General features: G+C 47.1%; 1 protein-coding gene across 1 annotated transcript in view; it reads left to right on the top strand.

The window, feature by feature from the left end:
• The window catches only part of gabbr2 (gamma-aminobutyric acid (GABA) B receptor, 2), a 1,146,382-nt gene that overhangs the window by 928,927 nt on the left and 190,520 nt on the right, over positions 1 to 26,935 (top strand). Inside the window, exon 8 of the mRNA XM_038797583.1 lies at positions 13,313 to 13,373. Within this exon, the coding sequence (XP_038653511.1) occupies positions 13,313 to 13,373 (61 nt within the window). The remainder of the gene's footprint in view (positions 1 to 13,312; positions 13,374 to 26,935) is intronic.

The following is a 26,935-nucleotide window of genomic DNA, read 5'->3' as shown; positions in this document are numbered from 1 at the left end:
AGGGCCATAACGATTCCCACCCAGGAAGTATGTACATTGGATTCATTACAGCTGATTCCTCAGGTTTGTGTTTCCAGTGGGACACATCTCACCCAATAGGAAATTTCAGATAGGCTAACAACAGTTTTTCAATCTTACATCTTTGTATCAGTCATGGCTCAGTTGATAGCAGTCTGGCCTCTGAATCAACAAAATCCATCTTGAAGATCCGCTCAGGGTTTTAGTACAAATTAACTGAGGTACTGAAGGAGTTGCTGCACTGGGGAGGTGGTATCTTTCTGATGAGACAGCCAACATGCACATAGTCAGTTCCCACAATCAGCAACATGATAATGACCAGATAATTGGTTTATGTGGTAATTGATTGAGGAACAAATAGTAGTGAGGACGCCTTGCGTAACTCCCAGCTCTTCTTCAACATAATGCCATTGGGATCTCTTGTGCCTACTTGAGAGGTGGTAGCCAGGACCTTTCATTGAATATCTCATCTGAAAACAGCACCTCCGACAATGTAGTGCTCCCTTATTACTGGCACTGGAGTGACCGCCTTAATTGTTTACTCAAGTCTTGGAATGGGACATGAATCCTCAACATTCTAACTCCGAGGCTAGATGCCACCGACTGAGCCACATCTGGAACTTACCTGATTCGGCCAAGGTGGCAGTGGGTAAACTAAAATGAGTTTAACATAGAACATAGAACAGTACAGCACAGAACAGGCCCTTCGGCCCTCGATGTTGTGCCGAGCCATGATCACCCTACTCAAACCCACGTATCCACCCTATACCCGTAACCCAACAACCCCCCCCCCCTTAACCTTACTTTTATTAGGACACTACGGGCAATTAGCCTGGCCAATCCACCTAAACCCGCACATCTTTGGACTGTGGGAGGAAACCGGAGCACCCGGAGGAAACCCACGCACACAGGGGGAGGACGTGCAGACTCCACACAGACAGTGAACCAGCCGGGAATCGAACCTGGGACCCTGGAGCTGTGAAGCATTTATGCTAACCACCATGCTACCCTGCTGCCCCTTATCTGTCCTTGGATTAGAAAATAAACATTTTACAGGGTTCCCACTCCTGACTGTCAGAAGTTCAGACTTTTCTATGATATTGTTGAATAATCTGTGAGAGTTTACACACTAATCATAATGTCCCAGGCAAATTACTGGAGGCAACTGATGCATGTACAATAGTATCGCATGAAGGACAGAATATAAAGGGTGGCACGATGGTGCAGTGGTTAGCACTGCAGCCTCACAGCGCTGAGGACCCAAGTTCAATCCTGGCCCCGGGTCACTGTCTGTGTGGACATTCTCTCCATGTCTGCGTGGGTCTCACCCCCACAGCCCAAAAAGATGTGCAGGGTAGGTGAATTGGCCATACTAAATTGTCCCTTAATTTGGAAAAATAATAATTGGGTTCTCTAATTTTAAATTTTTTTTAATGAAGGGCAGAATATATTTAATAAAGAATAAATCGGGGGAAAAATCAGGCCATTTTAATTTTTGCTGTCCTGTAAGGGATTTCGGACACTCTCTATCTCTCTTTTAAAGCAAGATTTGTAACCTTTTCCTGTCGGGTTTAAGGTTCTTACGTTTTTGATTGTTTTCCAATGCCAGACTTGTTCTTGATTTGTTCCTGCTTTCATCCTTTGGATGTTTAGCATGGTAGTTATAATCCTGGTTACCTCACCTTTTTAAACAGCCCCTCAAGTCTTTGAACATTTCAAGATAAAAATGCAGTAAATGAATCACTTGATAAGAGTTGTTACTTTGATGTTAAAGAGAATCACTGGGGAACATTGCCCTCCTCATGATTGCAGTTCTATCAGTGAGTTTTACTATACTTTCACTTCTCAAGTCAAAGAATTATATTTAATGCTCAACTGAAGTTGTGTTTTTTTATTCTTTCACAAGGTGTGGTTGTCACTTAGCTAGGCGAGCATTTACTGTCCATTACAAACTGTCCTTAAGAAAGTGGTGTTGGTGAGCTGTCTTCTTGAACCTCTGCATTTCATGTGGTGTGGGTGAACCTACAATGGACAGGAAGGAAAACATTTTAGAACTAGAAATTTTCTGTGTTTAACCAGACATCAGCGTGGCTTTTAGTGAATTACTAGCAGATCTCCCATAGCATCCTTACGTGATAATCATATTGTTTTCTAATGAAGATTATCAACAAAGTTCAATGGTAAGAAATATATATGATCGTAAAGAAGATTACCCCAGATTCAAGATGATTTGTTATTGCAGAGTATTCACATTTCTCATTATATCGAGGTCAGTAAATTGGCTCATTAAAGGATGTATCCCTGGAAATTGTTGCTTTCATAAATAGCAACACATATTCCGATTTTGAAGAGGTTTACAGCTTGGAACATACCATCTGCACAAATCCAATGGCCGGGATTCTCCGACCCCGTACCGGGTCGGAGAATCGGCCGGGGGGGGGGGGGGGGGGCAAGAATCACACCACGCTGCCCCGACGCTGGATTGCTAATTCTCCTGCGGCAATTCTCGGGCTCAGCGGGATGACGCGCAACGGTGTTGGCGCGTCATCGGAAGGCCCTCCCCTCGATATTCGGCCACCTTGTTCCCCGACCGTGCAGGACACAAGTGGGTCTCAACGGTTTGGGAACCCTGTGTGGCGGCTGAGGACTGTGCCCAGCGTAGCTACACTCGTCTGGGATCCGTGTCGTTGGCCGGGATCCGTGCCGCTGGCCAGGAGGGTGTTTCCGTGAGAGCTGCGAGGGCTGGTGGGGGTGGATAGGGGGTGATCTGTTGGGATCGCGGATGGTGGGTCGGGTCCGCGCATGGCCGGCGCAATGTTGTACGGTGCGACTGCTGTAGGTTGTCAGCTGTGCACATGCATGGCCCAGGACCCAGCCATTCTCCGACCGTTTCAACATGGGAGCCCGACGCCGCTGCTAGCCCCTCACCGTTCCTGGAATCGGTGAGATGCCATTTTTTTCATTGCAAACCACCCGCAAATTCTCCATTAGAGCCGGCACTCAGCAGCTGAAACGGAAAATGCAGCCCTTTGTTTTCCCGCCAGAGCAGAATCGCTGAATTGCCGGAGCGCAAATCAGGAAGCAACTGCCAATCCTTTGCCATGCAGATTTTTGCATGGCGAAGACTGCAAGGGATTCCCTCGGGGACCTTCGCGATTGGGCTGCCCATTCAAAATGGCAGCCCGATTGCGATGTCCAACGGCTGAGCCCCCCTCAACGTAATTCAGCCCCCTTCCCTCCACAACAACTTTCCCAGGATTTTCTGGTTCATTCCTCCACATAATACGAGGGTGACCGAAACTCTTAACAGAGACCCACACCAGATCCTAGAGCCAGTGAAAAAAAAACTAACCACAATGTTTATAAACATTTAGCTGTGTTTGACAGCTCCTGGACCAGACCAAAGACAATTAAGTGCTTTCTGTTAGTGTCACAGCTGGGTGCTTCAAAACCACGCAAGCGTGAAGGGAGATGAATGAAGCAGTGCAGAAAGCTTGAGGGGGTGAGTGGAAACTCTCAATCATAGACTAGTAAATGCAATTTCGCAGTGAAATTAATGAAAGGCTTGCAGATCAAAATCTGAGAGCGTTTGAACACAGCTCACTGTTCTTCTCTTTCCGGGAATTTGCAGGTGTTGCTTCCTCTGCCTGAGCCAGTAGGTATATGGTATAGGTGAGCTTTAAAGCAGTGATGTTCTTTCACTACCTCTGTCTGGACTGCTCTCTAGCTTCCAGGCAGGGGCCTCTCTTATGGGGGGAGAGAGGGGGGGATGGGGGGCGGTGTTCAAGGAAGGGGTCTCTCTTATGGGAGTCTTCGAGGCACCAATCTCTCTTATGGGGGCTTCTAGACAGGGGTCACTCTTAAAAGGGACTTTTATGCAGGGGTCTCTCTGATGGGGGTCTTTGGTGGGGGTCTCTCTAATTAGGGGGGTTCTGTTGGGAGGGCGTGGTGGCGGGGACGTTTGTGAGGGGCTGTGCAAGGTCTTGCATTGTTGTGGGAGGGGTACCCTCCTTTGGACTTTGGGGGCAACTCCCTTAAAGACTTACCCTTTTGTCCACGTTTGTCAAGACCTGCACAAATTCTCATGCACACGATTCTAGGCCCAGAAGCCCCGAGAATCACGCGGGCCTGGAGAATATGGTGCCAAGCCTGTGAGAACCTTTATCCCAACTGCAGCGGGAGATTGGGGCATCGGAACGTCAATCCCATTTTCTGCCCAATGCTGGATTCTCCGCCGCAATGGCGATTCCGCTAACTACGTTGGCCGGTAGAGAATCCAGCCCCAGATCAGCCATGATCTAATTGCATGGCAGAATAGCCTTCCAGGGCCAAATGGCCTACTCCTGCTCCTGGGTTCTGTGTTCCTATGTTCCACTGCAAAATCTGCTGCCTTTTTTTCCTGAAGTACAACAATGGATTCACATTTAAACTAATTCATTAGCTTTAAAGTGATTTTTGTGAAAATTAACACTATATAATACAAATCGTCTTTCATGCTTTCTTTCTTGCAGCGCAGAGCCAGTACAGGACTTAACACCTGATTTTCTTTTTGATTAGTGTTTGATGTCATGACAGCAGAACTGTAGTTGGGATACAGTGGCATAGATTTGCATTTACCTAAGTGTTGTTTAATTTCTGAAATAAACTACAGCAAATATGTTTATTTTAAGTAACGTGTTCAAAATGAATAAGAATAAACCCAGACTGGAATTAGACGTTCCCATGTTACCACAAATAATCAATCAATTTTCAGCAAGAAATAGTGAGTGAAAATTTGGTTGGAGCCAGGTTCTGAGGGATAATTTCTTGGAGATACCAAGTACAGGAAGTATGTTTGACTGTGAATGATCTGATGTGATCTTCCATTCCTAAATTCCTGACCTAATTTTAACAGTTAGGAAGAATCAAGTGGAGGACTGACAGGTCTTTCAGAAACGAGAAGTCAGTGGGAGAACCAGTTTTGTAATCAGCTTTGAACAGAATTGTTGGAGACTGCAAGCAAGTTATCCAATCATTTTCTGTTGGCCTATTTTGGGAGATTAAAAAAACAGAAGAAAATTACTCTAAAAAGAGCTTTCGATAAAGCTGGTGATGAAGCAATTTCTGTTCATTGATTTAATTCAAGTACCCAGTTCAATGGGAAATAACATAATTTCACAGTATCAGCTGGACCTTTCTTGATTATTTGAGTTGAATGTTTAACTGCCTTATAGTTATCATATCAATTAGGTATTTCAGAAAGATTTTAATTGGGCTTTTAGCACACTGCAGATAATTTGATTCCTATGGACACAATTGGGTTGTGCTGCCAACTAAATTACTCATCTGTCTGCAGCCTTTCCCGGTTTGAAACAATTTTGCACACCAAGGATTGTCGATGTGACCAAGCCAATCAAGGTAATGTTCAGTCTTTGGACTGAAAGACTAGCCCCTGAACTTTGTTCACATTAATGAAAGACGGTATTTTTTTTCCTGAAAAATGTTTCTTGGCTCAAATGAAGTGGAAGCCAGAAGGAAGAAAGAAAATCAGATAATTAAAGAGTTTGCCATTTTTCAAAGGAGTGGGGATAGAACAAATAGATCTGACAGTGACTACACTTTAAAAGTACTTTGTTGACCCCAAAACATTTTGAGACATGCTGAGGTTATGAAAACAATATACAAGCACAAGTCCTTTCCTTAGCGGGCAGGAAAAGCGAAGAGAGGTTGTTTGTGGTCTGACAATGATATATTATCTTGAGCTTTTTTATTGTATAAGGTAAAAGGCACTAGTCACTCATAAGAGATTAGGTAAACACATTCTGGGGTCATCTATTGAGAGTGGGCACAAGAGAACTGTCTTACATTTTTATACAAGTTGGAGACATTAGGATCTATGTTATCTGCTCTGCTGCTTAAAGTAAAAGTGAAACTAAGACTGGGTCCCATGACACATTTCCCTTCCAGCTATGTCCTGCTGATATCATAGAATCCCTACAGTGCAGGAGGAGGCCATTCGACCATCGGGTCTGCGCCAACCCTCTGTAAGGGCACCCTACTTTGGCCCACTGACCCATCCTACCCCTGTAGCCACACAGTCCCACCTAATATGCGCATCCCTGGACACTAAAGGCAATTGAGCATGACCAATCCACCTAACCCGCACATCTTTTGACTGTGGGATAAAACCGGAGCACCCGGTGGAAACCCAGGCAAACTCCACACAGGCCGGAATTGAACCCGGGTTCCTGGCGCTGTGAGGCAGCAGTGATAACCACTATGCCACGGTGCCACCCCTTTAAAGACATATTACAACATAGCCAATATAAATTATACAGTAAAGGTAACATCAGAACCATACATGATGCTGATGTAATAATGATGTCAGATCATGACAGCTGATTAAGAGAGGTCTGAAAGGGGCAGAAACCTCTGTAGAAATCTAAATGTGTAAACAGTTGTTGTAAATAAAGGGTAATGGTTTTGAGAAACTATAAACCCGAGCAGCATATGTTGGGAGAACAAGCAACCCGCCAAAACCCCGTCTACACCCAGACCACATAAAAAAGCATGGTTGCAGCCAATGAAAAATCCAGCAGGCCTTAAAGCAAAGATACAGCGCTGATAAGAAAATGCACCCTTTAAGGAAGGACAAAACAAAGAAAATTAAGACTTGGAACATCACAAAATAATAGATACAAACTAAGACACAGACCATAAACCAAATAGCAGTGAGCACAGGCCTGCTCAAGCAGCAGTACAGAAACAGGAACAACGGCAGGGATTAGCAGAAGCATGGGGGGGGATTCTCCGTTGGCCGACTCTGAAATCGGGAAAGTCGATTGGGCAGAAAATCGTTTTTGACGCCAAACTCAGGGTTGGAGCCAGTTTCATGGCAAATTGCAATTTTCTGCTGCCTTGACAGCGGCATCAAAGCATTTCACTCTGCGTGTAAACGCCGTTTGCAAATAATTAGTGGACCTGACCTGATATTATAGAACATAGAATAGAACAGTACAGCACAGAACAGGCCCTTCGGCCCTCGATGTTGTGCCGAGCAATGATCACCCTACTCAAACCCACGTATCCACCCTATACCCGTAACCCAACAACCCCCCCTTAACCTTACTTTTTAGGACACTACGGGCAATTTAGCATGGCCAATCCACCTAACCCGCACATCTTTGGACTTCTCCAAGCCTCCGCGATTCTCCGCCTCCACCGGGGGGAATTCCCGACAGCGAGGTTCACTTGTCTTTTAAAAATCATGAACAGGCTGCTGAAGGGGAGAGAGGGGTATGGAGAGTATCCAACATCGTCATAGTATGCTGACAGTTATGCTGCTGGCCAACGGGGGGTTCTGCCAGGGCTGGGGTAGTAGCGGGGAACCATAGAATCATCAAATTTACAGTGCAGAAGGAGGAAATTTGGCCCATCGAGTCTGCACCAGCCCTTGGAAGGAGCACCCTACCTAAGCCTACACCTCCACCCTATCCCCATAACCCAGTAACCCCACCTAACTCCCTAGGAAGTGGCCAGGAGGTGGGCTATGGAGTCAGAGTGGACGGGCATGGAATACCATTGCTGAAGTCTGCAAAGCAGCCATGCAGCTGCGCACACCACTGACTGCCACTGTGGACATAGTGCCACAGGTGGTATGGGTGTCTCCCGAGACCACCCTCCTGGTTCCCTATGGCCCATCAATGAGATGGGCGCGCTCCAGCACAACCAATGCCATTTGTTGGCTGGGATGAGTGTGTGTAGGGAGTGAAGTGTGTATATATGGCTGCAGCTTATCAGCCTCCTGAGTGTCAATCACGGACTAGGCGAATCTGGCAGCGTTTCTCATTGGAATCGATTGTGTTCCACGTGGCACCGGTGCTAGCCCATTAGCGGTCGCTGAATCCGTCCAGCGCCAGTTTTGCTGTTGCAGAAGTCCATGAATCCTGCCCCGGCATCAACACTTAGTCTCAGGAATGGAGAATCCTGCCCATGGAATTCACACCAGCACTTCCAGAACCGTTTCAGAGTACAGAAGGCTTGCAACACACCCGGTATTAGGGCAGCCGGAGAAAAAGGACTGCTTCAGGATTGCACAACAGAGGTCACAAAGGAGAGGTCAGGACATCACTTCAGGCTATTGCTGATGACATGATAGCAAGGCAGTGGTTTAAGGAGACTTCAACCTGTTCGCGAAAGATTTGTAGTGGGGTTCCCCATTGTTCATTGTTGTGATTCTTTCTCTTCCTGGTACATATTAATGAACCAGTCTATGGTGTTCAGGGCATGACTTCAAAATTTTCAAATGATATGAAGATTGAAAGTGATTCATTTTAGCAGAGAGAATATGGAGAAACAGTAAATAATAAAGGAAGAAACTCTGAAGGAGATGCAGGAGAACAGAGGCACCTCAGGCTATACGTACACAAGTCATTGAAGATGACCTTGAATAATACCTTCGGCTTTATCAATAGGACCATTGTGTACAAGAGTAAGGAGGCTATGTTGAACTTCTATGAGACATTTATTAGGCCTCACCTGGAGTATTGCATCCAGTTCTGGGCACCAGGGGCGGGATTCTCTCAGCCCACGCCGGTTCGGAGAATCGCTGAGCTGGGCGCGATTCGCGCGACGCCGCCCCGACGGCGGTCCGCCGATTCTCTGGTGACCGGAGAATTGCCCCCATTGGCACCGCCGTGGTTGGTCTGGCCGCTGGTCGGGAGCCGCTCTATGCGGGATGGGCAGAGTGGCCGCCCAACAAACCCCGAGTCCCACTGGTGCCGTTAACATCTGGTCTTACTCGGCGGGACCTCGGCGTCCATCCTGTCGGGGGTGGCCTGGTTTGGGGGGGGAGAGAGGGGGGTCAAACCCCAGGGGGGGTCGGGGGCCTCCACCGTGGCATGGCCCACGATCGGGGCCTACTAATAGGCAGCCGGCCTCGCCTGGTGGGGGCCTCTTTTGCTCCGCGCCGGCCCCTGTAGACCACGCCATGTTGCGTCAGGGCCGGCACGGAGAAGGAAGCTTGCGCACATTCGCGGCGGTTGCAGTGCGCATGCGAGCATTCGAGTGGATCGCAGCGTGCATACGCAAACCCGCGGCGCCCATTTGATGCCGGTATCGGCAGCTGGAGCGGCGTGGGTCACTCCAGTGCCATGTTGGCCTCCTGTAGGGCAGAGGATCGCTACACTTAGCGGTCCAATGACGCCGTTGTTAAATTCTCCAGCTTTTACGATGGCATCAACACTCTGCCGTCAGAAGGGAGAATCCCGCCCCATACCTGAGGAAGGATGCAAAAACATTGGACAGAATACAGAGGGGTTCACAAGAACTGTAGCTCTGAGTATGGGTAGGCGAGGTTGGAACTGTTTTCTTTGAAGAAAGGAAGGCTGAGAGGAGACTTGATAAAAGTATGCAAGATCCTGAGGGGTACGGGCAGAGTAACTGTGAGAAATTGTTCCCTCTCAAGAGAGCAGCAAGAACTAGACGGCATAGATTCAAAATAATTGGCAAAAGTTGTAAAAGTGATGTGAGGAATTATTTTTTTATTCAGGAGGTGGCAGTGACAGGTTCGATCAAGGTATTTGAAAGGGAATTGGATTACTATCTGAAAAGAAAGAATGTGCACGGTTACGGGTTAAGTGCAGACTCAATGGGCCGAATAGCCTCCTTCTGCACTGTAAAGATTCTATGATTTGGTGAATAAGCAAATTGACAATATACTTATACATGGCTCCACGAGAGAAAGTTTGACCGCAGAGTTAGGTTCACCTGAGAGGCTTACAGAATGCAGACCTAACTTTAAATGCGAAATGTGAGTTTACCAAACCTATGATCAAGTTTCTAGGTCACACAGTGCATCCACTGGAATCACACAATTCAAACAGAAAATGCTTGATTAGATCAGCAGGTCTGGCAGCAACACATCGTCCAGGTAACTGCCACCTGAGGCAATCCCCAGAGAATATTCTCCATTACTCGCTGAGAAATGGCACATGTGGAGCAGACTCCAAAAGGAAACCTCGTGTATTCGTAAAGACCCTGGTGTGTATTGATAGTCACGTACTTACGCAAGGCCGGGTCCAATACCAACTGCAAATAAGCAAGGCTCATATCGAGCTTGGTGAAGGCACTCCCTCCACTGAGCCGTATGTATAGGTCTTCAATCCTGGGCACCCAGTAACAGTCCAAATGGGAAGCCCGATTTATCATCTTATATCCCCTGCAGAGACGAACAGAGCCATCAGGCCCCATGACTGGCACAACCATATCAACCCAATCCACGAACTGCACCAGCTGGATGATCCCTAATTGCCCCAGGCAGTCAAATTCTGCTAAACTTAATGTGTAGGGAATGAGACGGGTCCAAAAATACTGTGGCTGGGCCTCAGGGTCCACCAAAATCTTGGCTGAGGTCCCTTTGATGATACCTCGTCCATCTTGAAAAACACCCAGAAAGCATGCCAGCACTCTGTCGGGCCCATCGGGGTACATGCGGTACACCTGTTGCCAATCCAGCCAGAGGCGCTCCAGCCAATCCCATCCCTACAAGCTGAGGTCTGAACCTTTTACTACCAACAATGATAGGTTTGCTGACTGTACCCCATTTTCCATGGGGACCTCCGAGGTGGCTGTGATCTCCAAGGGCTCCCCCATGTATGTTGCCAGCCATGTGCAGGTGTTCCACAATACAAAGCTGTGGATGCTCGAGCAAACTCAGCTGTAAGGGCGATGGCTGACTACTGAAACTGCATCCCCGGTATTGAACTGCATTTGGATTTGAACTGAAGGAAGCAGCTCATTCGCTCGATATATTGAGTCACCCGTCTCGGCGTCGAATGCCTTTAATCTTTCGATTCATGGCATTCCCGCAGCCTGCATGGAGGCCTCCTGAGGCCTTGTCGAGGTGGACCTGGTCCGGAGGAAGTGGCATCTAGTGCAGCCAAGTTCCAATGTAAAGTTCCAAGCAAGCAACCACATGGAAGCGATGACTGTAAGAAACACTAAATTTATTTAGCCTATTATGTTACAGCTCCTACTCCCCAAAGGATCTCCCATGCCCAGCCCACACGTGGGCTGAGGTATTTATGTCCCATGAGGCCCTTGGCTTAAGGATGTAGCTTCATCCCCTCATCGAGGGAGATCATACTCAGGTGAGGCCACTGGGATTCTGATGTTGCAGAACCTCGTGGCCTCTGGTCAAGTTATAACAGGTATATTATCAGTATTTTATCATTTCAGATTTCTTCAACTTTGTTGTCTTGTTCAATTGGTTTTCTGCTTAAGGTTACATATTTAAAACACAATATTGGCCCACATTTTTGAAACAGCCACGAAGGAATAGTTCTCTCGCCATTCACCTCGCTGGCAACTATCTTTTATTGTGCAAGCTTTAGATTGGAGATTTGTTCTAATCTGGCATTTGGTTCAGCGTAACACCTCTAGAGGACACCAGTGGTGCCTATTAGCAGGCAACAAATGAATCAGGTTGAAGAATCTGAACTGGGGCACAGGGCGAGGTTTTTACCATTCAAACCCATCTACTTACAAAACAGGATGTGTAAAGCAGGAAGTATAAATTAGATTTACATCGGGTACAGAAAGTGGAATAAAAATTTGGGAAAACAACTAGGATTAAGAGAGAAATCAAAGATACAGTCAGAATAAGTAAAAACAACTTTTTTTTTTACAATCTCCAACAGTAATTCACTTCTGAATGAATTAAACGTCTTACTTATAAAATTAATTTTCAGGACCAGTGAAGTTGTTTGGCCGTAATTATCAATTATCATAGTACTACGGATTTAATTACACTTGAATGAACAGACCTAATTTTTTATGGAGTCTTTACTGAGACACCAGTAGGCAGGACCCCTATGTTCATGCACTTGAATGTTTTTCAATACTGAGTCTTTTTATTAGTTGCGGCTCATGAAAAAATATGGGATTGGCATGGTGGCAAGGACTACTACCTTGCACCTGTGGACTGGCACAATATCTCTGACAGCAACTTCCAGTACTCTGTGTTTAACTGCACATGTGCAAACACTAGAAGCTGTTTTGCAATTTGTTCTGTAATAATGCCCTCAGTTGATTAATCACACAAAATATGGGCAAATACACATCTCCATAAGTCACCTGGCAGGTAGTAAAGGATAATCAAACTATATTGTAAACTAAAGAAAGTCCAAACTGCAATTCATGAAGGTGAGATTCACTCGGTTGATTCCGGAGTTGAGAGGATTGGCTTATGAGGAGAGTTTGAGTAGGCTGGGACTATACTCATTGGAATTTAGAAAAATCAGGGGGATCTTATAGAAACATACAAAATTATGACGGTAATAGAAGCAGGGAGGTTGTTTCCACTGGCCGGTGAAACTAGAACTAGGGGCATAACCTCAAAATTAGGGGCAGCAGATTTAGGACTGAGTGAGGAGTAACTTCTTCACCCAAAGGGTTGTGAATCTGTGGCATTCCCTGCCCAGTGAAGCAGTTGAGGCTACCTCGTTAAATGTTTTTAAGGCAAAGATAGATAGTAAAAGAATTTAGGGTTATGGTGAGTGGGCAGATAAGTGGAGCTGAGTCCACAAAAAGATCAGCCATGATCTTATTGAATGGCGGAGCAGGCTCGAGGGGCCCGATGGCCTATCCTGCTCCTAGTTCTTACGTCCTTGGCTCGATTGTTCTTTTAAGTTATTGTCATGACAATTTAAGTGCTGTTCTTGTTTATTTTGTCATAATGGTATTCAAATCCTATCTTTTTTTTAAATTTGCTGTTTGCAAATCTGTCTCAAGTCATTGGATTGCTTAGGAATGGACTTGTTAGTAGTTGCGGCTCATGAAAAAATATGGCGACGGCATGGTGGCACAGTGGTTACCACTGCTGCCTCACCGTCCCAGGGACCCGGGTTTAATTCCGATCTCGGTTCTCTGTGTGGAGTTTGCGCATTTTCCATATGTCTCCGTATGTTTCCTCCGGGTGGTTTTGTTTCCTCCCATAATCCAAAGATGTACAGGTTAGGTTGATTGGCCATGCTAAATTGCCCCTTAGTGTCCAAAGATGTGCAGGTTAAGTGGGGTTACGGGGATAGGGTGGGGGAATGGGCCTAGGTAGGGTGCTCTTTCAGAGGGTCAATGCAGACTCGATGGGCCAAATGTCCTTCTGCATTCTATGGTTCTATGTTTTGGGCTATAAGAGGTACATAACATCCAAATTAACACTTATTGGATGACTGATCCATTTTTCTTAACTTCCAGAAACTTCTGACATTTGAATGTGCTCTACAATTTTGAAATGATTTTACCATTTTGTTGACAGGGGCAAGTTGTGTTTAGAAATGGAGAGCGAATGGGGACTATCATATTCTCACAGTTTCAAGGTAAGCTGGTGGTTATGAACAGTTTGTGATGCTTTCCCTGATGACATTTCTTCCAAGATTGTTATTGTTTCAGAGTTCCATCTACCATTTGTACATTTTCTACTATTGTGAAGGTCTGCACCTCAGCAGCTCCACCTAGGCCCATTCTCACTGTGCCCTCCATTGCCAGGCACGAGGGTTTGAACACAACCTGAGATATAATTTTATCCTCATTCGTGCAAAAATGATCACCCATCAGGATTTGGCTTGGCTTTCATTTATCATTCTGGCCAGGGTCTTTAGGGGAGCAGAATCTCCCTTCCCAACATCCAAAGAGTCAGTGGGGTGCACATCCCTGCTGACACTTCCCTTCTCGCCCCGGAGCCATTTTACACTCCAATGAGCATTGTTGGGTCTTCTGCCCCCCGCTCAGGTGGAAGACCCGCTGTCGAGATCTGCCTTTCAATCTGATTGGTTGGCAGCTCTCTAGTTCCTGCAGCACCCGAATCTGCAATGGGCACGACTGGGAGTGGTGCCTGAATACAGGATTCCAGAAAAAGTTAGATTTCGGGGGTTTCTGAGCAAAAGAGATCGGGGAAGCCTGGGAGAGTGGACAGTGGGGATTGGGGTGTTTCTGGTGAGGTCAGAGGGTAGAAGTTGATGGCAGTGGGGGTGGGGGCAGGTAGTCCAATGGTTACCAAATCTTAAGTGGGGGAGGCCCAAAGTTTAAAGGGGGCTTCATATGGAAGGCAATCACCCGCCACTCCCCTCACTCCCCACCCAAGGCCTTAAACCCAATTATTTTGGGTTTCCCACATACCCGAAAAACTGAGGCTGAGTAGGAAACAGTTCCTAAGTGGTCAATAATTGGACACTTAAAGGCCTCAACTAGGGCAAGGGCAGGGCATTAAATTCAGACCTATTTTTATATGGAGAATAAGTAAAGTCAAGAAAACCTGACTGATGGTATGAAGACATAGGGCTCCACTATACTGTCCAAAATCAAGCAGTGTGGTGTTGAGAAATCAATATGTACAGGTAGAGGTGCGTGCTCGAACACCACACCTTGCACAAGTCTAGGTCTTCCTCCCTCTATTCTAGCAGTAATGGTTACTGCTTCATTACATGTGAACGATGTTGAGGATGTGGATGGAAACCTGCCTAGTTTCCCTGCCTTTTGGCACGCCTAATCCAGGTTCTGTCATTGTGGTGCATAATTGTCATACTGGTCTGCTCGAGACTCAGATACATGGGTGCGAAGATGTTAAAACATTTGCATCGCAGCAATAAAGTATGTCTGAGGCTGATCTTAATGCCATTGTTTGAAAAAGAATCAGAACTACCTCTGCTTCAATGAGTCCATTGCCTACTTTGCCTTGATTGCAATATGTTGCGAACATTACCATCAAAGTAGCCTATGCCACAGACGAGGAGGGTTGCCATAAATGAAATGATTATCCTTCATCGATGATTACTATCAGGTAAAACCACACAAATTGAAGTCATTAAAGTCCAATTTCCTTGGCTATCAATTGAATTATAAGACTTTATTAAATGTGTTGGAGTATTTGGGAGGGGATCTGTCACACTGACAGGAATACACAGGCCTTCAAGTTCACTTATCATTCGACAGAAGCCTGATATTAGAAATCGTGAGCTCCCGCTCTCTTATCTGAAGTCTTGTGATCCCTTGTGTATATATGCATTGTGCTGGTCATTTCTGATGATTTTTTTCTTCTGACCAACTAGTTGCAAGAGGTTATTCAGGTTATTTCAGCAAATCTTCTGTTAAAATTTATAAAGCTTATAGGTTTACAGAGGGCTTACATTAATACCATGGATGCTCAGACATCCCAGATAGCAAAATAAAACACTTGCAAACCCTTTAGGATAAAAATAATCCAGGGAAAAGGGAAGAAGAAAGATGAGAACATATACTGAGGCCACTTTGCCATTCACTAAGGCCCCAATGGCAGCACTTTTAACCATGTTTGTGTTTTGGTACAAATGGATATCTTGAGTATGTGGGAAGAGACACAGATCTTACCCTAAGATATAACCATTGTTCCTGGATTTGTGAACACTGCAGGATAAGCCTCAATCATGAAAGGTTGCCAGAACTCATGCTTCACTCACAAGTGTTACAAATTCAATGCCTGTAATTCATGACCAAAATTTGAGCATAGCTTTCTGCATGTTTAAATTTCTTGCGTAAATTGCAGTCCGGACTCCCAAGCCAATAGCACTTTTTGGTACAGATCTATTGTTTTATGATATTTTTTAAATGAAAGAAAGTCTACTCATTCGTGGCTGCCCTCAGAAGACTGTTAGTGATTTAGAGATACTCAGATGGAACAGTTGAACAGAAAGATTGATGGAAGGATTAGACTTGGCACTAAGGTCTTATACAGCACTCCCTGGGCTGCCTAAAACAGCATTACAGCTTTAATCAGGAGGCTGGACATATTGGTAGTTTTGTTATATATTTTTTTCAATATGTTCAACTATTTTAAAAATTCTTTCTTGGGTTGTGGGCCCCACTGGCTGGGCCAGCATTTATTGTCTTTGAGGAGGCAGTTAAGAGCCAACCCCATTGATGTTGATCTAGAGGCACACCCAGAGACCAGGTAAGGACGTCAATTTTCCTTCCCTCAAGGACATTGGTGAACCAAATGGGTTTTTGTGACAATTGACGATGGTTTCATGGTCATCATTAGACTTTTAATTCCAGATTTTAATTGAATTTAAAATTCAAAATTTGAACCTGGGTCCACAGAGCATTATCCTAGGTCCCTGAATTACCAGTGGCGTGACAATAACACTGGCTCCACCACCTGCCGATATGCGGTTTAGCTGTAAAACTCGAGTGAGTTCTCTTCCTCCACAACAAAAAATGGTTCAGCAATAGTTTTTCAAAAGACTGTGGCCTGGATTCTCCGCCTCGCTGCCGGTAGTTGGATTCCCGAAGCAGTGGAGAATCAGGCATCCGGAGGAAATCGCCGCTTGTTTGCGATGTCTGGCACCCTGCTGATGGCAGGATCAGGTTCGCTCCCACACGCTAGCGGGAGGATGCAAATGGGTCCTAATGATACTCCCCAGTGCAGGGAGAGATCAGGTCACCATTTTTAAATGGCATCCCAATCTCTCTAACCCCCAACGTGACCCCCAATTCCTAAGTCACTGTAAGGTGTTCTTTGCCCCCCCCCCCCCCACCCCCCGCTAGATCACCACCGCACAGAAAATGCCAGCTTGGCACCTTGGCAGTGCCAGCCTGGCACCCTGGCAGAGCACCTACCAGCTGGCAGTGCCACCTGGGCATCTTGGAAGTGCAAGGCTGGTACCCAGAGTGCTGTTCCATCTGATCCCTGTTTGTGGAGACCAATGCTGAACGCCACATGCCCAAGATCCCCATGGCATAGGGGATGGATCCCAATGCCTTAGTTACCTCCGGGAACTGCATATTAAAATGAGGATAGCTGCCTCGCTCTAATATGCAGATTTGCTAAAACGTGGTTCCACCCGCAATGGGTGGGCTTCACATCGTGACACCTTGTGGGATTGTGGTAGATGTCGTAAGCGTGGAGGGCGAGGCAGATCCTGGGAGTGGGGCCTTCCGTCATTTATCGGCCATGTTGCGCCATGAGGCGCTGTTTTTCAGGCACGCATGGCCACCAGTAGATCGCGCCCTTAGTCGTTTTATTTGAGCTTGGGGAAATTCCCGCTGGTAAAGAGATGTGCAGGACCTAAAGGTGTCGGTGAGGCTGACTCCTCTTTGGGAAGGGCGCCCCGATCTCCAGACAACCGTACAGCGCTTCCCCACCCTTCTTACTGGCAGAGACCCCCACTTGCAGGCATCAGCCTCCCCTCCCCCCACTCCTCCACCATCACTGGTACCAGTGGTTCCCTCCCCCCCCCCCACTTGCACTTGGAATCAACTTTCCTCCCTGCCCCTCCATCTGACCTAGAATTAGGAAGAGTGTTCTCAAGTGCACTGCATCTGGACCTGTTCATTTACGAGGTGCTGAAGGGTATCACTGCTGACAAAAGGAGAAATGAAAGCCCTTACTTTGATGAGGCAGTGGTGTAGTGGTATTGTCACTGGTCCAAAGTCATGATCTGGGGCCCTGGGTTTGAATCCCACCGTAGCAGGTGATGGAATTGTGAACTGAACAAAATATCTGGAATTAAAAGTCTAATGGTGACCATGTTGGTTGCCATAAAACCCATCTGGTTCACTAATGTCCTTTAGGGAAGGAAATCTGCCATCCTTACCTAGTCTGACCTATATGTGACTCCAGACCCAAAGCAATGTGGTTGACTATTAAATGGCCTAGCAAGACAGTCAAGCTGTAAAACACAAAAAACAAATGAAACTGGACGGACCACCCGGCATTGAACCAGGCATCGGAAACAACAGCAAATCCAGCCCTGTTGATCCTGCAAATCCCTCTTTACTAACATCTGGGGGCTTGTGCCAAAGTTGGAAGAGCTGTCTCACAGACTAGTTAAGCAACCGCCTGATATAGTTATACTCACAGAATCATACATTACAGACAATCCCCCAGACACCACGATCACCATTCCTTGGTATGTCCTGTCTCACCAGCAGGCTAGACTCAGCAGAGGTGGCGGAGCACAGTGGTAAACAGTCGGGAAGGAGTTGCGCTATTAGTCCTCAACATCGACTCTGGACCCCATGAAGTTTCATGGCTTCAAGTACAACATGGGCAAGGAAACCTCCTGCTGATTGCCACGTACCGGCCACCATCAGCTGATGAATCAGTACTCCTCCATGTTGAACACCACTTGGAGGAAGCACTTGAGGGTGGCAAGAATACAGATTATACTCTGCATGAAGGACTTCAGTGTCCATCACTAAGAATAGCTCGATAATATCACTACAGACTGATCTGGCCAAGTCTTAAAGGACATGGCTGCTAGATTGGGAATGCAGCAGGTGGTGAGGGAACCAACAATAGGGAAAAACATACTTGATATCCTCACCAAACTGCCTGCTGCAAATGCATTTGTCCATGGCAGTATCGGTAGATGTGACCACCGCACAGTCCTTATGGAGGCAAAGTCCTGTCTTCACATTGAGAATACCCTCCATTGTGTTGTGTGGCACTACCACTGTGCTAAATGGATAGACTTCGAACAGATCTAGCAACTCCAGCCTGAGCATTCCATGAGCTGCTATAGGCCATCAGCAGCAGCGGAATTATATTCTACCACAATCTGCAACCTCATGGCCCAGCATATCCCCCACTCTACCATTACCACCAAGCCAATTCTTTCCAATTAAGGTGCAATTTAGCGTGGCCAATCCACCTAACCTGCACATCTTTTGGGTTGTGGGGGCGAAACCCACGCAAACACGGGGAGAATGTGCAAACTCCACATGGACAGTGACCCAGAGCCGGGATCGAACCTGGGACCTTGGCGCCGTGAGGCAGCAGGGCTAACCCACTGCGCTACCATGCTGCTCTCCTTCTTTCAAATCTGGACAAAAGAGCTAAATGCAAGAGGTGAGGTGAGAGTGACTGCCCTTGATATCAAGGCAGCATTTGATCAAGTATGGAATCAAGGAGCCCGAGCAAAACTGGAGTCTATGGGAATCAGGGGAAAAAGCTACCATGTAGGAGTCATACCAGACACAAAGGAAGGTGGTTGTGGTGGTCAGAGGTCACTCATCTCAACTCCAGTGCAATACTATAGGAGTTCCTCAGGGTAGGATCTTAGGCCCAACCACCGTGAGCTGCTTCCATCATAAGGTCAGAAGTGGGGATGTTTGCTGATGACTGCACAATGTCCAGCACCATTCTCAATTCCTCAGAAATGAAATTGTCCATGTCCTATACAGCAAGGCCTGGACAATATCCATGCTTTGGCTGACAAGCAGCAAATTACATTCATAGAATCATATAATTTACAGTGCAGAAGGAGGCCATTGAGTCTGCACCGGCTCTTGGAAAGAGCACCCTACCTAAACCCACACCTCCGCCCTATCCCCGTAACCCAGTAACCCCATCTAACCTATTTTAGACACTAAGGGGCAAATTAGCAATGCCAATCCACCTAACTTTCACATCTTTGGACTGAGGGAGGAACCGGAAAACACCCACGTAGACATGGGGAGAACGTGCAGACTCTGCACTAACTGTGACCCAAGCCAGGAATTGAACCTGGGACCCTGGAGCTGCGAAGCAACTGTGCGAACCACTGTGTTAATGTGCTGACCCACACGCCACACAAGTGCCAGGCAATGACAATCTCCTACAAAAGAGGATCTTACTATAGCCCATTGACATTCACTGGCGTTACTATCACTACATCCCCCACGATCAACATCCTGGGGTTACCAATGATCAGAATCTGAACTGGACGAGTCACATTAATACTGTTGATACCAGAGTAGGTCAAATGCTAGGAATCCTATGGTGAGTAATTCACTCTTCACTTGCCTGGATGGGTGCAGCTCCAACAATACTCAAGAAGCTCAACAGCATCCAGGCCAAAACAGCCCGCTTGATTGCTAAACCTTACACAGAGATTCAATCCCTCCACCACCGATGGACAGTGGCAGCCACATGTACCATCTACAAGATGCATTGCATGAACTCGCCAAGGCTCCTTCTGCAGCACCTTCCAAACCGACAACCACTACAACACTGGCATTAGAAGGACAAGAGCAGCAGGTACCTGGGAACCCCACCACCTGGAGGTTCACCTCCAAGTCACTCACCACACAGACTTGGAAAAATATCACCATTCCTTCACTGTTGCTGGATCAAAATCCTGGAACTGTGGGTGTACCTATACCCTAGGGACTGCAGTGGTTCAAGAAGGCAACTCACCACCACCTTCTGAAGGGCAACTAGGGATTGCCAATAAATACTAGCCTAACCAACCATGTCCACATCCCATAAAATTATTATTTTTTGGATGAAGAGGTAGTAGGAATTGTGCAGCTTAGGAGGCACCAACTCTTTCAACATGTGTGTTAGGTCAAATGTGGGACTTTATTATCAGCACTTTCGAGCTGCACGATTCTGTCTTTCCTTGAATGTCTCTCTTGGAGCTGTAATTAATGGTAAGTAAGTAATACATGCTTTTGTAGCAGAAAACATTTTATAACAAGAGAGACATGGTAATTGGAGGGGAATTGGGCACTGTGCATCCTTTAATTTAATTTGAGAAGCAGGGCATACAATAAATCTAGGCACAGGAATGGACAAGTCCCCACAGTGTTAGCTCGGGCAGGAAAAGCAGAGTGTAGCCCGCCAGCTTTTCATGCAGCAGCATAGGCTCTTGAAAGATTGCGGCCCCCCTTTTTTGAGGTAATAAAGATAAAAATTGAAAAAAACACATCCCCCCTCCAACCATGTACCCCCCCCCCCCCCCCCCCCACTCCCCCACTTATCATGGACATGGACCCTCGGCCCCCACCTGCTCCCTACCACTGCCCAGACAGCAATGTCCATGGGATGTCAAGGTATTTTCTGGGAATTACCCTTTGCCCCCCCACCACCATCACCACCATCCCCGCCGGGGCTGTACACAGCAGTATACCTCCGGCGGATTCTGTCTACCAGGCGGACATCGGGGGGACCTGTCATTCTTAGGGCACACAGACATGACAGGACAGTCCACGTGGGAGTCCACGTGTAAATGCCAGCTCTGAATTGGAAATTAGATGTAATTGGGAATCCTGGGCAGAATTCTCTGATAATGGGGCTATGTTCCCACACCTGCGAGAAAACTGGCATGAAGCACTCTGGGCTTTCGTGGAGAAATGATTCTCCATTTTGAAGGGGACTAGCAGACCCCGGAGTAGTCCTCGCAGCTCCGGTTGCCGATACGGGGCCCTGTACCTCCGGCCGCGGGTCTGCACAACATGGTGGACACACACTGTGGGCCGGCCCTGACAATATAGGCTCCCCCCCCCTTCCCCAGATCATGCGCGCCCGCTGATCAGTGGCCCCCAATGACGAGCCTGGCCATCCTAGACGCCCACTCCCCCCCCCCCATCCCACCCACCCCTCCGGTGACGGATCCCCCTGCCTCCCACCAGGACTGGGTGCGCAGCCGCCACTCTGAACTGCTGCCGGGTGGAACCATGTGTGAACCACGCCAGCGGAACTCGACCAGTTGTCAGCGGAGAGTCGCCCAGGGGGCCTCTTTCAATGGCTCCCGGCCGCCGCGTCAGTCGCACGCACGCGACTGGCGGCGATTCTACGGTCCCCGGAGAATCGCGGGAAGGCGTCAGACCCGATCGCAGGTCTGACGCCCCATTCTCCGGCCCCCACGCTGAGCGCAATTTCAGCACGGAGGCTCGGAGAATCCCGCTCCCTGAATTTTAGGATTGATGGGGTCGGCGTAAAATCCATTTAGCACTCTTGTTCAATTCTCGACCCCCTCACCGTTCCCATGGGAAGGGGAAGTGCCATGGGAACTGTTTTACAGACACTTCACATATGCTCTGTAATGAATAATGGTGACAAATGATTTGCTGTGTTTACATTGTTTAATTTGGGAAGAGAACGTGTAATGAAAAAATGGGGATCTGTCAGTAAATATATAGAGCAACATGCAATTATTGGAGATTTTGATTTACTATAGGATTTGGAAGCATCCTGATCATGAAGCATGGAGAGATCTCCTATTGTTCAATTCTGAAACATCTTCCAAAATGCTCTTAAAGCTATTTCTGGAGCTGCATGTTGCTGTGCCTCCTCAAAGCCCTCAATGCGTGTCTTCCAGCAGCCCTTTTCAAGGCTGTTGCAGCTTCATGTCGAAACTGATTGGGTTATGCTCAAGGATTACTGAAATTTTAGATGTGCTGACGTTTATGGAGGATTGCGGACCACCTAGGAGAGCAGTAGAATAGTTGAGTTTGGAAGTGATGAAGACAAGAATGAAGGTTTCAATGGCAAATTGGTTCAGACATAGAAAACATAATATTGATGCAAGGTATGACTGTTTCTTATTTGGCCTGGTGAGTTCATTTAATTTGTATTGGTATCAAGTTACCATGTGGGGACCTGTGGAGGTAGCACTGACTATCAAGGCTAATACTTTCAACTGGCCATCTGCTTTTGATTGGAGGCATTTTCCTGGTCCCAAATGTTGGCTGCTTCATTTCTCTAATTTGGGACAGTAAATGTGTTTCACAGATGTGGAAACCTGTGAAGTCTGAGTGTCTCAGTCTCTGCAAACTGTGGTAGACATTTATCTTGGTGGATTGGCCACCTTCTTTACACAGTTTCATTGCAGTCAATGCAACGGAATAGCATGTGCTGTGACAGGCAGCCAGTCCAATACCACTGGTTTTGTGCCACACCCGAGACAAATATTTACTGCCCTTTCTTCCCATTCATTAATCTAATTCCTTGTTTCCAGATAATCATGCCTTGCCTCTTTTAACGGCCACAGTTGAAAATACAAACATACAGTTGATCAGTTGAGCGTGGGACTAGAGCTATATGTAGATAGGCTAGGTAAGGAAAACAGGTTTCTTTCCTCAAGGCTGTTAGGATGGTTAAGTACTGAAGGCCCATTCAGCACATGCTGTCCATGCCAGCTGGCTGCAAGAGCACTTCACCGAGTCCCATTCTCAGAGCCCTGCAAATCTTTTCTCTTCAGATAATCGTCCCAATCCTCCTTTGAAAGCCACGATTGAATCTGCTTCCACATAGTGCATTCCAGATCCTAACCACTAGCTGCATAAAACATTTTTTCCCTCATGTTCCTGTTGCTTTTTTTTGGGCAATTATTTTAAATCATTGTCCTCTGGTTCTCGATCCAAATGGGAACAGTTAATTTGTCCCTATCTACTCTGTCCAGAATACTCGATTTTTAATACATCTATCTAATATATTAATCTTCTTTTCTTCAAGGGGAACAGCCCCTGCTCCTCCAATTTGTCCACGGAGCTGAAGTTCCACCTCCCTGGAACCATTATCACGAGTCTTCATTTCAACTTCTCTCAAGCCATGACACCCCACCCCCTCTCCCCCAACACCCCCATCCCCTCTCTCCCCCCAACACCCCCACCTCCTCTCCCCCAACACTCCCCGCCCCTCAACTCCCCCGATTTCCCTGCCACGCCCCCGTGACCCGCACTCCCCAACTCTAAATGCCTCTACATCTCCCCACCCCCAAATCCCCCTCACACCCAATTCCCCCCACACCTGCCCCTCCCAAATCCCCCCTGCCCCTTGACCCTCAACTCCACTGACCTCACTGCCATGCCCCATGACCCCCAACTACCCCCTCCCCATCCCCCAAATCCCCAACTCACCCACCACCCTCCACCCCTCCAAAATCCACCGCCCCCCAAATCCAATTCCCCCCTCCCCCCATGCCCAACTCCTCCACACCTCCTGCCCCCCAAAGCGCCCACCCTGCCCCTCAATTCTCCCCAATGCTCCCACCCTCACCCCACACTCCCCTACGCCCCAGCCCCAATCTTCTCCCCATCCCTGAACTCCCCACACCCTCAACTCCCCACCCCCATCCTTCCTCCACAGCCCCCACATCCCAACCTCCCATCTTACTCCACCCCCAATGTCCCCACCTCCCAACCCCCCAAACCCCCACCCCCCAAGCCCCCACCCACACGCTCAAACTCCTCCCCACCCCTGAACTCCCCCCACTCCCCACTGCTACCCTAACACACCCACCCCCCAACACCCCTCCACCCTGCTCCCCCCAACTCCCCCCACCCCCACTCCCCCCAACTCCCCCCACCCCCACTCCCCCCAACTCCCCCCGCACCCCTGCTCCCACAAACTACCCCATCCCTACTCTCCCCCACCACTGCTCCTCCCAACTCCCCCACCCCCCACTCTCTCCCACACCCCCCAACTCTCCCATCCCCTACTACCCCCAACTCTCCCTACTCCTAACTCCCTCCATACCCCCCAAAAAAGGGATGCTCCCTACGAGGACCCACAAAAACACCAGGGTTGCTGGATGGGCATCAGGAAGTACTGGAGAGCCATGTGACACCCATTAAGTCCCTGAGTCACTACTAAATTCTGGTGGCCTTTGAAATAGTTGTTCTCAAGTGGCTCATTCATGAGCCTATTTGATATCCACCGATAGCGGCATTCTCCTCTCGGGGCCCTTCCCACCTCTGACTTAACTAGGGAGTATTTTCCAGACCATGGGTGGGTTTCTCCGTCCCGCCAGATTTCTGGTTCACCACGCCATCAGAATTTTCCGTTTCGCCGGCTCATTGTGGGGCAGTCCCAAGCCTTGGATTTGGATTTTATTTATTGTCATGTGTACCGAGGTACAGTGAAAAGTATTTTTCTGCAAGCAGCTCAACACATCATTAAGTACATGAAAAGAAAAGGAAATAAAAGAAAATACATGATAGGTCAACACAAGGTACACATTGTAACTACATAACACCGGTATCGGGTGAAGCATACAGGGGTGTCGTGTTAATGAGGTTAGCCCAGAAGAGGGTCGTTTAGGAGTCTGGTAACAGCGGGGAAGAAGCTGTTTTGAGGCTGTTTGTGCGTGTTCTCAGACTTTTGTGTCTCCTGCCCGATGGAAGAAGTTGGAAGAGTGAGTAAGCCGGGTGGGAGGGGTCTTTGATTATGCTGCCCGCTTTCTCTAGGCAACGGGAGGTGTAGATGGAGTCAATGGATGGGAGACGGGTTCGTGTGATGGACTGGTCTGTGCTCATGACTCTGAAGTTTCTTGCGGTCTTGGGCTGAGCAGTTGCCATACCAGGCTGTGATGCAGCCTGATAGGATGCTTTCTTTGGTGCATCTGTAAAAGTTGGTAAGAGTAAGGGCTGCCAGCAAAACAGAGCATCCCAATGGCGGAGAATTTAGCCCCATGAATCTGATGCAGGTACTCGCACTGATTCACCCGGCCACCAGTCACCCCCCACCGATCCCCCATCATCATGTCTGCTCTGCACTGACAGGCTCAATTACATTCTAGCCTGCATGTTTAAGCAGCCTTTTAAATTGAGAAGAATCGGGCCATCTAATACTGAATTTGAAGACAAATGTTTCAGTGTTTCACATTGCCACAATAGGAACCAAAAAACCAAAGGAAGGTGAATAAAATGTTAAAATAGAAAAGAATGCTGTTACCTATTAATAGAACAGCACAGTGATGATTGGTGAAGTGGAGGAGTGTTGCATGAGATGGGTACAATGAGCCTGCCCTATTTGGCACTTATGGCACCAGCCCCAGACAGCAGCAATACAGGCTGGCAGTTTGGCTCAGTAATGTGACAGCATCATATGATCTGGAAAGAAAAGTTGTAGAAGTTATCACAACTTACGAAGCTACGAAGGTAAGACAACTGTAATGTGCTGATAACCAAGTAAATATCCCAAGTTTAACTCCGGATAGATAAATAAATTTACTCAATGAACAAAGAAAGCGTACAAGTTAGTTTCAAGCTGTGATTCAGCATTTTATCAGAAAATAATTGAATGAAATGTGAGTCAGGAGTGATGTCATGTGTGCTTAAAATGTAAGCCAGTTCTGCTTACTGAGATCCTGGCATTGTAGGGCATCAAATCACCAGCAGATCAGTAGTGATCTAATGTATTCTTATAAGTAATAGACAAGGTATTTCAGGCACACTCATATATTCCAGCGAATCTCTCCATTGCCTCCCTCCATTAAACTGCCAGTAAAGCGATATCACTCCACAGATCAAAAAGCTTTAAACACGCCCTCTTATCATTTTGGGCATCATCTTCTGAGTATGAAAGAAATTAAATGTTATAACCTGAGCAAAGAACTCCCTGTGAATTGAATGTGTTGATCTATGATCAAATTCCTCAGCTGTTTCCTGAGAGGAAGTTCTGCATTGGGAGTACCTAGTCATAAAATCTACTCGTATCTTAATTATTACAATTACTTTTAGCATAGTGGGCTAAACAGCTGGCTTGTAATGCAGAACAAGGCCAGCAGCGCGGGTTCAATTCCTGTACCGGCCTCCCCGAACAGGCGCCGGAATGTGGCGACTAGGGGCTTTTCACAGTAACTTAATTGAAGCCTATTTATGACAATAAGCGATTATTATTATTAATTCACTGTGCTGATTGGTTTGATGCATTTCAGGAAAAGCTCCAAAATATGTGGACTCAATGTTGCTTTTCTGGGAGGGATTCACAAACAGGTTAACTTTTGGCATCTAAGAAACAATCCATTTGAAAATGTTTGCTATTTTGTTTGGCAGATACAAATAGGAATTTTAATGAGATAAGATGTTTTCTACTCCGGATGACAGTGTAACTTGCTGGTGCATGAAAATCTGGTTACCTAATTTACTAGTTTGAATGTCTGTTTTCATTCAGTCAGAAACAACCGGCTGGATTCTCTGGTCCACCAGACACGTGTTTCTCAGAAGCGGGATTCTACCTTCCTGCTGCTTGTCAATAGGATTTCCCATTGTAACCATCCTATGCCCTTAGCAGCCCAGCTGATGAGGGTGCGCTGCCAGCGGGAAAAGTGAATCCCGATAACCAGAGAATTCAGGCCAACTATTCACGTTTAGGATTGAATATTTTGAGTATAAAATGGGAGTTATTTGCTGCCAG

This window comes from Scyliorhinus canicula, chromosome 5 (assembly GCF_902713615.1).
Source record: "Scyliorhinus canicula chromosome 5, sScyCan1.1, whole genome shotgun sequence".
NCBI lineage: Eukaryota > Metazoa > Chordata > Chondrichthyes > Carcharhiniformes > Scyliorhinidae > Scyliorhinus > Scyliorhinus canicula.
The sequence above is the reverse complement of the archived record's forward strand: the minus strand, read 5'-3'. Positions and strand labels throughout refer to the sequence as shown.